The sequence below is a fragment of the Maylandia zebra genome, linkage group LG18, assembly GCF_041146795.1.
Source record: "Maylandia zebra isolate NMK-2024a linkage group LG18, Mzebra_GT3a, whole genome shotgun sequence".
Classification (NCBI taxonomy): domain Eukaryota; kingdom Metazoa; phylum Chordata; class Actinopteri; order Cichliformes; family Cichlidae; genus Maylandia; species Maylandia zebra.
The window spans coordinates 22574267-22586871 of NC_135184.1; the positions used below are offsets into that span (position 1 = coordinate 22574267).

The 12605-nt window shown below is 40.7% G+C and overlaps 1 protein-coding gene across 2 annotated transcripts in view; it reads left to right on the top strand.

The window, feature by feature from the left end:
* The window catches only part of epha4b (eph receptor A4b), a 79329-nt gene that overhangs the window by 31684 nt on the left and 35040 nt on the right, over nt 1-12605 (top strand). For both annotated transcript variants that reach the window (XM_023154643.3, XM_004542457.3), the window contains exons 6-9: nt 7432-7587; nt 9907-10242; nt 11036-11148; nt 12352-12514. In XM_023154643.3, coding sequence (XP_023010411.1) covers nt 7432-7587; nt 9907-10242; nt 11036-11148; nt 12352-12514 — 768 coding nt within the window. The remainder of the gene's footprint in view (nt 1-7431; nt 7588-9906; nt 10243-11035; nt 11149-12351; nt 12515-12605) is intronic.

Below are 12605 nucleotides of genomic sequence, written 5' to 3' on the forward strand. Positions count from 1 at the left end.
GAATCAAATAGAGATGGTGAGAATGGAAGTAAAACATAAGTAGACAGACAGTAGGGGACACAGAAAGTTAGAGAAAAACAGAAACAAAGAAAGGCATAGAAAAGACAGATATGGAGAGAATTAGGAAGAGAGAGAGGGCTTCATCCTGTAGTTCCCCTTGGCCGCTCTCAGTAATTGGCTGATGTCCAAGGGACAGAGAGTAGATCAGAAATCAGCCTGGGTGTACTCATGTGCTTCATGTACTGGACATCACAAACCATTTCATATCCACAGTGGTCTTGTGCCTTTATGCGCACGCGTGTCAGAGAAGTTGTAAGACGCCATAAATAGAGTAAGGGTCTGTCCAGAGGCATCAATCATAGAGGTCTATGGCTTCCATGTGGTCACGGCTCATGCCCCCTCTGCAAACATGTGATCCTAACTTGCCAGAGTCTGTTAAAAGCAACTGCTGCTATACATCATGTGCTTCCAAAGAAAACATCAGACTTTCAAGAATAACCCCACTGTGAGCTTCACTCACATGTGTTGAGCAGTAGCAGCTGAACTGGGTGTCAGTAATGTAAACTCACTGTACACTAAAACCTCAAGGCCCGTGTCTTTAACAGCAGAGCATTTCCAGAACTGTCACTCACAGAGAACAGATATGCTTCTGATTAATTATGAGGTGTTTTTCTATAAGCCATATCCCTCGTAGTCCTACATTTGTAAATAAATGGATTCTATCATAAACATCTTGGCAGTGTATTTTAACACCTTTTCTATGGTGGGATGGACTGTCTATACACATAGATTTTCATCTCATATGGCATTTCTTCATTTATTGTAATTATGCAGCTAAATGCATGTACAGCAAATATCCCTTGATACTGGCAACGTCTGTTCTGTTTGTTTCCTATTTGCAATATATTGGTTTTTTTTCAGTAGCCTTTCCTGCTAGAACAAGTAAATCTTTCTGATGTTAAAAAATCAGAGTCTACAAATATTCGAATGAGTCATTAAAATGTATTTTTTTAGCGCACTGAATCCCAGCATGCTAGTGAACAAACATTTACATTAGCATTGCTGTCAGCTTTAGTGTGTTTGCAAATGAGCCTATGCACTCTGCAATGCAGCTTGTGCTTGCAGGTGACAGTTTTGCCAATAATTTCATATAGATTTGTGTCAAACTTGACTTTAAAATAAGGCACATACCTTCTTTCTTTGGGATATTTCTTAACCCAGAATGCTTCCATGGGAATTGTGTGTTTGTGTGAGCGTGCATGTGTGGGGCAGGATTAGTAGTAATGGGGAATATTATGGTGTTAAATGTTGTTATGAACTCCGATTAAGGATTAGAGGATCTCAGCAGGGGGCTGGACTCTGGATGCTGACATCTCTATCTCACACAGATCTCCTCATTACTACACACACATACACAGAGCTCCACACACACTTTACTTGGGTCTCTATAAACAGAACTCTACACCGCACACAACACCTCATACGCTACTTCCACTTATTAACATTTGAAATCACTTACGTCACCGGCACATTTTCAGTTAATAAAGTCACATGGGTTATGCTCCTCTGCCGCTGTTAAAAGGTACACACTCTTTGCTGTGCTCCAGTTAATCAATTAATCAAAATGATGTGTTTATATAGTGAAGCACCATTAAGCGTGTAATGGAACTGTGTATTTTGTTCTGTGTATCACACGTTTGGTGTAAACCTGGCTCGATGGCCGCCATTTTTATTCATTTCTTTTTATTGCACATAATTTTTTTCACGTATGCTATTTTTGACCATCTTTCTGAGGTTTGTTTTGTGTGACAACAATGTCAGTTGGACTGAAAACACGTTTCACAGGCATGTACGCATGAACACAAACAAACCCACCTACAGATGTGACCCCGGTGGCCATAAAGGACGCCACTTTCAATCTCGTCAGATTTCTCCACTGACGCTTGATGTATCAATTTTTAAGTAGCTGGCTTCAACTCGGGGATGTGTATATATACACACGCACTTACACACAGACACACACTCTCACTCGAACACAGACTGCTCTGTGCTCCGGGAGCTGTGGCACTTGAGGGGTACTCGAAGGGTTCCATCTTGAAAGGCTGTTGCCATGGTGACAATTATGGCGCTCATCTCCCATGGGCCAGCAAGCTTTACACAACTTTCCTCCCAGCTGAACATGGCCTTTCACACACACAGTGTACCCCCCACCTATGCACAAACACACGCACAATTTTCTCCTCTTTTCTGCCCTTTATGGTAAATCCGGCCGAGAGCCAATATTTGACTTGAACCGAGCGCGACAGTAAGCAAAAGAACGGAGCAATTAGCTCTTAAACTTTTGTAAGGGAAGTGAAGAGGAGGAGAGCGCTCACCGTCATCCAGAGGAAGTGTTTGTGTCAGAATAATGCAGCGGAGGTGATTTTGCATACGTTCAGAGGCGCCTGGTTGAATGCAATTAGCGTGTAATGATTCTGACGGTGAGATATCGGGCTCGCGTTCCTGTGCGTACACTTGCGTCTAAATCTGTAAAGGCCCTATTGAACATTAATGGAACACATTTCCTGAACTATTGCAGTCAGCAGCTTCTGTTTTTCGTGTAAGCATTTAATCACTGCTGAAGCGTAGCGGTTCATAGAGAAACACAGCTAACATGTTAGAATGTATCCTGAACTGGCTCGAGGGGTCATCAAAGCTGCCAGGAATCATTAATCACGGCATAGGTCAGAGCTTTGCCCACAGACAAAGTCAACCAGCTCCATATATACGTGACCCTTGAACAGGATAATTTAAATTGACTGTAAAGGCTACGTGTGCAGAAGTGTAGGATGAGATTGTAATATATTCATCCTCGAGGGAAGGAATAAAAAGGCTGTGAACCACTGTTCTAACACAGCACGTTGGTTTTATGCCTACTGAAAGTGACTGGGAATAAACGCGCATGTAATTTGTCAGTAAAGAGGACGTTAACTGCTATTTTGGTGACGATTTGAGTCATTTGTCAAGAAAAAAAATGGTCACAAACTGTCACAGCTTCTGGCATGTGAACATTAGCAGTTTTCCTTTTTTCTTATGAGATTCAAGGAGCGTTTGCTCAGGTTTAATCATTAAACCTCGAAAATCTGTATGAAAAGAGTCACATATGCTGAATGCAAACACAAGAAAAAATAATTCAAGAATCTGATCACCTGATGAACTCTTGTAGCCGAACATTTGCGTTTCTTTTCCCTCCAGCGATTCCTGAGGCAGGTGTTCGCTATTTCATCTGCTAAATGCTTTACTGGCTTTTTTAGCTGCTAACTGTCTGTCATTTGGTGTTGAGCAATGGGTTTATAAAACCCCATTGTTATACACTACCTCGCACTACCTTTTAACTGAAAACAACTGTCTCCTTGGGCTGAAAGTAAGGCTGATGGGTGCTGGGAGTGAACCAGAACTGTCAGACTGTGAGGAAAATAAACCTAAACCATGAGTTAATAGATACTAAAAAACTCAGAGGATGAAAATTCTTTGATGATGAATATATATTTTGCTGAGTGCCTATAAACACCATATAGATGATGGACCTGTTTGTTTATTGACTCCTGCGTTTCAAGTCTGAAGTTTTGAGCTTTGGCTATAGTTTGTGAAGCTGTAAGTTAAGAGAAGAAGTGGCTCTGACTGAGAAACTGATGACACCACAAGCTCAGATGATAAATGGTAAATGGTAAATGGCCTGTATTTATATAGCGCTTTTCTAGTCCCTAAGGACCCCAAAGCGCTTTACACAACCAGTCATCCACCCATTCACACACACAACGGCTTATCGATTGCAAGGTTGCCATCCCACAAAACACACCCTGTTTAATCACCTATTTTATTCTTGGGCACTTGAGGGGTACTCGAAGGGTTCCATCACTGTGTATATACAAAATGAACACTGTGTATATTCCATAAGATTTGAAACTGGGTACTGGGACCACAAAAAAAACTATAAAAGTACTAAGGTATTAAATCTGAAGACGTAAAGTCATTTTGTCATAGACTTCTCTACAACTGGAAGGGAGTCACTTCCTGTGCATAATTGCAGGTTTAGAGCACTTCAGCAGTGGCAACTCTTTTCAGACCTGGCAGCTAAGAATAGCTTTTCTATGGAGTTTGTGTACACACAGGACTTCAAAGGGCCCTGGGAAACTGCAATATGTTTATTTTATTTTCTTCTGGCATTTTGTAATAGATTTATAGAACTAATCAGTTTTTGTGGTCCTATAAAACAATAAGATGTGGAGTGGAACAGAACTCAATCATCTCTTGTGTACAGTGTTTTTCCCAAAGGAAGAAGTTGTGCTGTTCCCATCTCAATCAGTGCATGGTGACTGAGGGTGTGTCTTGAGTAGCAGTACTATATCATATCTAAGAGCTATCGATTGGCATAAATACACCGACTCTCTCTAGTGACCACATGAATAATTAATAGGACGCTGGATCTGAGGCCACTCTTTATCATACGCAGAAATGCATACACAGATCTGAAAAACACGCGCGCACACACACACAACACCGTCAGCTGAGGAAAATGTTAATTTGGAGTTAGCTCATAGTTCTACGACATAGTTTTTGTGTCTAAACTTTTGCTCTTGTGTGTGTCTGCTTTGTGTGTATGTTTATGCGATCACTGTCTTACTGCTTCAGGCTTCTTGTCCCTTTTTTTTTTTTATATCTGTGGTAAATCATTAATCATAAGGGAACCAACTCAAGTACCATATTTCCCATGGGGCAGACTCTGGGAGTAGCTTGAGAAAAGTAGCGAGAGAAGCAGAGAGAGAGAGGAAGGAGAGAGAGAGAAGGAAAAGGGTTACTAAGAAAGTAAAAGAGGTGGAAAAGGGGAGTAGAAAGCAGCACATGAGGAAGCTCTACTCATACTGGCCAAGTCACCATTCTTGAACAAAGTTTTTGATCAGGCAGTTGTATGTGTGCCAAGGCTGGCATAGGGTGCCCTGTCTGTCCTTTACCGCTGAGGCCCTTTGTGCCTCTGTGGCTGGCTAGCGCCTGTAGCCAGGACTCTCCGGATGCAGCGTCCCCCCAGGAGAAAAGACGCTTTTCCACCGTGCTCCTACGGCCCAGCCAACAGGAACACACACAGTCACCAGCACAGCACATAGGCACCCATTACCTTAAAAGCTGACAGGAAGGAGGAAAGAGAGCAGAAACCCTCTGAGAATTACTACTCCCTTTATTTTCCTTTCATTTCTTTCTCGTTTTCTTTCTCTCATTTTTACACCTACACACCCACATCCCCTTTTTTTTCTCTCAGTGTTCTCTCAGGTCTTTTGGGGATTGTGCCAGTGGACTTTGCTCCCCTATGATGAATGATTTACCTAAAAATACTGTCTGTATGTGAGCACACAGCATCCAGGTGGAGGAACTTACCTGCACAGTGAGAAATCAAACTACTTTTAGGCCACTTTTCTATTCCGCTGTCTGCAGGTTAACCGCGGCATTGAATATGCGTGCGTGTGTGTGTTAGCGTGGTAATATACAGCCTTTCTGGGACAAGTGACGCGTAGCTTGATTAAATCCATGACCTTCACCAGCAGCACAAGCAATCAGCAGGCGAACACATGCGTTCGCACACACACACACGCTGCATACTTAACACCTTCTCACACAGGAGCGCTTGGTGCAATCAGCACCTGGTGGAATCGGTCGCATCATTGATCCAACCTGTTCATAGCTGCATGTATACATATCCACACAAATGTGCACATACACACGCCAGGCGCCTATCAAATTGCATTTGAGACACCCTCATTTTCCTTACATAGAGTTTTGTACACTGTAATACTATTTACCACCGTGGCAGAAAAAGCCTCACAATAACGGGAATACCAGGACTATGAATGTATAAATAAATACATGCGTAATCTATATTCAGATTACCAAAGGGAAAGTCAGGAATTCTATTTTCCTGCCTAGGATGCAAAAGGGAAATCATTCACGTCCCCAGTCTATTACAGTAGGTTGCTCCTGTTGAGCGGTATCACGGTTTTCCCTCCCCAGTTTTATGACTCCACATAATGACTAATGTGCAGCTACTGTAACAGCTCTACCAGTAGTCATATTATATTATTGTAACTATTGCTGTGACTGCGGCTGTATATATTTTTGAGCCCTCGGTTGCCCGAAGATCTAATGCTTATATAACAGGAATGACAGTTGATCTGCTGTTGAACTGTGTTATTGTATCGTACAACTCTGTTGTTACACCAGTCTTTTGGCCTCATGTGAAAGGCGCTCACGTAGACCTATTGTCACAACATATTAAATCAGACTTTGTTTTCCTGTTCTTTGCCACGAGCGCTGCATGGCACATTCTGTGACCCACCTGTATCTGTAGTATCTATCTTTTGCAAAAAACAAAGAAGAAAAGAAAAATCTTTTACTGCATTGTTTGTATTTTTTGGTACGTGTTATAGAATTGTAACCATCTTATCTGAACGAGCAATTATATTGATCTTTAAATGAGATATAAGACAATTTCTACTGCAAAAGGCCAAAAAAGTATGTATTAAGAAGTCTCAAAGAGATCGTTTTTAAGCTCCAATCGTACCATTTGCTTTTATTTTCACATGTTTTTGCACTGACACTGAAACTGCTTGGTTACATTTAGGCAAAGCAATTACTTGGTTGAGAGGAAAAAAATGTGATTTGTGTTCATTTGGTCTATGTTAGGAAGCAGAATGTAGTTTTAGTTAAGAGTGGCAACACCAGCACACATGTTACTTTGCAGTTACACACTTGACCATCCTTATGTTTAAAACATAATAACTAAGAGTCAAAATAAGAACTTAGACAAAAAATAACCATTTTTGGAGAAGGGTAGGACACTTGTAAGTTTTTCTCTGACTTCTCTTTATTATGTGCAGGCTTCAAGTATAATTCTGTATACTTTCTGTATTATTTATGTTTTTAAATTATGATAGCAATATTAACTTAAAAGTAAGATTTGGGGACTTGACAACAAAACGTCATGACAGATGAGACACGTGCAGACATAAATTCAGATTGTTTGGGTTTTTTTGATCGAGAGATAAAAACAAAAGTAGTCATCTGATTGTGTGTATTTCTTGTTTCTCTAGCAACACAGCTTTGTTCTAAGAGCTCAGCAGTTTCTTTGGCCTGTACAATGTCACAGTAAGTGACAGTATTATGTCCAAATCAGCCAAATTTAGACAATCACATTGTAGCAAGGCAGGGATTTCTGCTGCAATTGCAACTACTAGCTTTTATCATCACATTACAAACAACAATATAGTAAATTGGTGTTTAAGTGTTCGCAACAAAAGTGTTTGGCAACACTTTTCTTTATGGTTAATAAATGCTGACTGTGTATTGTGTTTGTTGCAATGGTACAACTTCTTATTCCATATTCATCTTCTTTCCTCGCTCCAGCATGCAGACCTGGCACCTACAAAGCTTCAGCTACAGATGCCTACTGCACCAAATGCCCCCCTCACAGCTCCTCCCCACAGGAACAAGCCACAGAGTGCATTTGTGAGAAAGGTTTCTACCGTGCTGAGAACGACCCTCGCTCAATGGCTTGCACACGTGAGTGATTCAAACACTGTCAGAAAGTTCAAGCCATCACAGTCACAATATTCACTACAGTTCACTATAGTGAAATTATTGTTGGGCTATGAAATTATTTAGTTACTTTTCATTTAATCAGTTTGCCATGGATACAATTGCTGCAAGAACAGCACACAGATACGTGGTTCAAATGCTCTCTCTTTCGGTTTCAGTTCTCTCTTACGCGTAGACACACACACACACACACACACACATACAGCCAGAGAGTTTGGGCTACATAGTCATGGAAAGACACAGAGAGGACGCAAAAAGATGGGGGATGATTGAGTGTGCAGGAGAAACAGAAACAGATAGATTAAGATAGACGGAGGGAAGTGGAGGCAGGAAAGGACATTGTCATGGCAGAGGAGAGAGACGGAACTTGAGAAATATTGAGGAACGCGTGCACACACACACACACACACACACACACACACACACACACACACACACACACACAAGCATGCACACGCATACTCAAACCCATTATCAGGTTATGGTAGATTACACTCATTAATCGTTGTAGCAGGTGAGATGTGACAGGTGTTATCAGCTGGAAATGAGTAACGGTTTGTTCAAATATGTATGGGCAGACACGCGCACGCCATCTCTCTTGAATGGTGAAGAGCACTATGGAGGATTGAGGAAGGAAAATGAGAAAATAAGGAGAAATGGTGAGAGAGTTAGTCATGGAAAGATGGAGAGTGACACTCGAGACATAAGAAAAGAATAGAACAGTGGGGGAAATCGTTGAGTATCAGAGGCATATAATCTAAGTGTCATAAAAGACCGATCAGTACCAACGGTGATGATGGACAGTTAAGTGCAGCCAAGGGAAGTGAGGATGGAGAAAAGAAAAAAAAGACAGAATTAGAATAAGTCAGCACACTCTCTTAGAAGATTTATAACCAACGGCCTCAATTATACGTAGTAGGGGCTCCGTCGCATGCTGCCGGGTCTCAGCACTGGGAGGGCCAGTCAAGAAAGTCTCAAGCTCTGCTGGTCCCCTCCTGGGGCTCACGGCTCAGCCAGGACCCTGATGAGATGTCAGCATGGAATGTGCTGCCAAATTCCATATGGTTGAAATACTGGCACCTTGCTGTGCTGTGGGTATCCACAGTCGGGGGTTTCTATATGAGTGGTTCTCATGCTACAGGAATAGCTTACCTTGATGATGTGTTTGTGTTTCAAGGATTCTTCAGATTCAGAACTGACCTTTCCACTGATATATCCGTGGTTATAAAAGAGTTTAATGAAATATAAAATATATTTTCCTAAGTTTGGTGTTCTGAATGTTAAACACTGGATATTATATTAATCTGTCTTTCAAGAAGAATGCACTGCATCTAAAGGTATATTGGAGGGCATTTGCGTGTAACTTTCTTTGGTTCCTTGAGAATGATTACTGACATAATAAATAAATTGATAAACTAATTATTTCAGCTGAAGCTCAGAGTGATTTTAACCACTTAAATCATAAAATGCAACTGACTTTTGAGAATTACTTTGGGCACTTTCCATAGATCATTGTCCTCTTACTATTTATTATCTGCAGAGCACTCTCAGGGTGTGAGTTAATTTCACATGGTAAAAAATCTTTGTGCAGTCAAGTATCGGCTATTTAATATTATATGAATTCTCTTTAAAGCTTTAAGATTGAAATTGGAAAGTGCAATATCATACAGTATTCTTCGATGTGACAATCTGCCAAACTCTTTCAATCACTGTCGATTTCAAAGCTAATTAACAGACTGGAAAAATATGCACCTCGTGGTTGAAGTCAATTATTAAATTTGTAATTTAATCAGCGTGATGTCTGTTCTTTATAGAAATCGCAATTCATTTGGTAATGAGCATGAAGACGATGCACACTGAAAGACTGGATATTTCAAAAAATAATATTTGTCTGTATTTCAAGGAGGGGCTCTGATAAAGACAGTTTTATGCCATGCTTCTCACCAATTAAAAGCTAGAATAGCTTGGATTAATTAGCAGGGTGCCACATGTATTGTAATACTATTTTATAGATGACTATATATTTGGATGTGCATTATTAAATCCAGTTGTAACCTGTGAGATTTTGGGCGTTTGTAGTCCTTTTTAAGCAACATTTGAAGGCAGTGACAATGATGGTTAACCAATGCTGTGCACAGTTTCACCAAGGTTTCCATTTAGAAACCTTTACACTAGATTTAGTGTTGTTAAAGCAGTTTAAAAGGAACTTTAAAAAAATGTAATAAATAAATAATGAATAGTAAAAAGATACAGAAACTGATCAGAGCCTTTGTATTCTCTCAGGTCCTCCATCTGCTCCTGAGAATCCCATCTCAACTGTGAATGAAACCTGCGTCACCTTGGAGTGGGCACCACCCAGAGACACCGGAGGCAGAGGAGACATCATCTACAACCTCAATTGCACAAAGTGCTCTGGTGATGGCAAGAAGTGCACAAAATGCGGTAGCAACGTCCATTTTGTTCCCAGGAACTTTGGTCTGTCATCAACAACCGTGTTGGTTACCGACTTGGAGCCAGACTCCAACTACAGCTTCACAATTGAGAGTGAGAATGGAGTGTCGGCCTTAAGTCCAACACCCAAGGGAAAAGTCGTGATAAATGTCACAACATCGCAGACAGGTGAGAACATGTGCACGTCCTAAACAAAGAGATCCCAATTTGCATATGAATGTATTTGTTGATGCCGGGAAGCTCTTTCACAGTATTATTTATTATGTTTCAAGACATTTGGGGATTAAATATGCAGTAAATACTTATAAAAAATATCTAAATATAAAAAAATATATATAAAAAGCAACATATTATGTGGCCTGAACATTTTCTGTTTATAAATAGCATCATGCTTATGTGAGAACTATAAACATTGATTTGAAGCATCTCTAACACTCTGACTCTAAATGACATCTTTGCACCCTTGCCTGCATGTGCAATCATATTTGCATATCTCACATGCAGGGACTGCGTAACAGAAGTGTAGCAAGGTGACGATCTCTTTCAGGTCTCACACTACTGTGTATGAGAGGTGGGAGGAAGGTGAAAGGGGTGTGGGAGGTTGTTAACCTCATTAAAATCCCCACATGCCTTGATTGTCGCTCTCAACTATGCACACACATACACACACACACACACACACATGCACAAGCAAACACACTTTCAAACCGCACAAGCATCTGCTCCGATGTGTGAATGGATCGGAAGTCGTAGGGTTTGGGGTTTGCACTGATCACATGAGCAGATAACATGATAACATGAGTGTCACACATCTTGTAAGCTGTTTCATTAACACAATAAAATGTCTGACATATTGCAGTATGGGTCTTCTCGTGTCATGGTCCTGCACCAGCCTGTCTTGCAGAGCTCTACTTTCTCTTTTACTCACACTTTCTCCCTTTGTTTTTTCTATTTTCTATAGTCAGCGTAGTGTTGAAGGAAAGGCGGAGCAAGGACAGTGTGACTTTGGCCTGGCAGGGCCCAGAGAGACCCAACGGAGTGATCGTGGAATATGAGGTTATCTACTATGAGAAGGTGATAAAGACCTACACATACACTAAAATGCACAAGTGGGATAAACTGTCTTACCTAAATAAGTATTTCTCCCAAAAGGTCATTATGCACAGCTGAAAATATCTTGAGTACCCCGTAACACTACATATTTTCTAATCTTCTTGTTGTTTGTACTGCAGCCTTTGGGTATATCACTAATGACTTGTTCATTACAAACATCTACAATGCCTTTTTTCAGTTTCTCCCTTTCTATGTTTTCACTGCCTTATCACTAACGTCTCCTTTACTGTTCATGCCAAGCTAATTAACCAAACATCTGTTGAACAAACCTCGTAAAACCTGGATGAGATGATGAAATTGAGTGTGGGGGTTTTGAGCTTGTTTTTATATTCCGGCGGGGACTTAAGCCTAAATACTTACCAACGTATGGGGACTTGCGTCACAGTAAGGACAAGCATTCAAACAAGTCCCCATAGGTGCTTTTTTTAGGGTTAAAACTTTATTTTAGAAAAAGGGTTGAGAAATAGTTTGGGATTAGGAAAAAGCATTGAAATTTGATGTTCTAAGTCAGGGTAAGTGGCTTGGGATTGCATTAGATTAATGAGTGTCCTCGTGTGGACGATGGAACAAGATTGTGTGTCTGTGTGCGTGCACGCTATCTGATCATGAGTGTGTGTGGGCTGGCAGGCATTACCAGTAAAACAGTGTTAATCCGTGTTGTAAAGTGTCTTCCATTAGGTAGAGTATCAGCCTCTCTGCAGGGAATCAGCTTACTGACAGACACACTTATTCTTTATTCATCCTCCTGCACACATGTATATAAGTGCACACACACCCACAAGGTAGTTGAGGAAGGAAGTGAAGCGGCGCTAGTAACCGCATAATGCTTTGGAGTGTGGAGAGGAAAAGATTTGAGAGTTGACAGATGCTCATGTATAAATGCCACCCAATGGTCCAGCGATGAACAAATGAAAACTTAGTGAGGTGTATTTGGACCCTGGAGACATTTAAATTCAACAATTTGAGATTTTTATTATTTTCAGACTATTTTTGTTTATTATATTATATATTATTATTTGCTCTGTATAAACCTCTTTAGAGGTTTTTGTATATTCAACCATTTTTTAAAATCCAGACTCATTTAATTTCTTGGACACTTAATATCATCTATTTTAAGTTTCTCTCCTTTTTCACTCACTGTTTCACTCTTTTTTTCTGCTCCAGAACCAACGAGAACAGAACTATACAGTTCTGAAGACTCGCTCCAACATGATGACAGTGGAAGGGCTCAAACCTGGGACCACTTATGTGTTCAGGGTCCGGGCTCGGACTGATGGGGGGTATGGGAGCTATGGTGGAGAGATTGAGCTAGAAACAAGTCACGAAGGTACAGTAAAACAAGGAATAATAGATTTTTTGTTTACTTATAGGGAATCGGATATTTCAGTTTTCCTCCCAGCTGTTTTGTCCCACTTTGT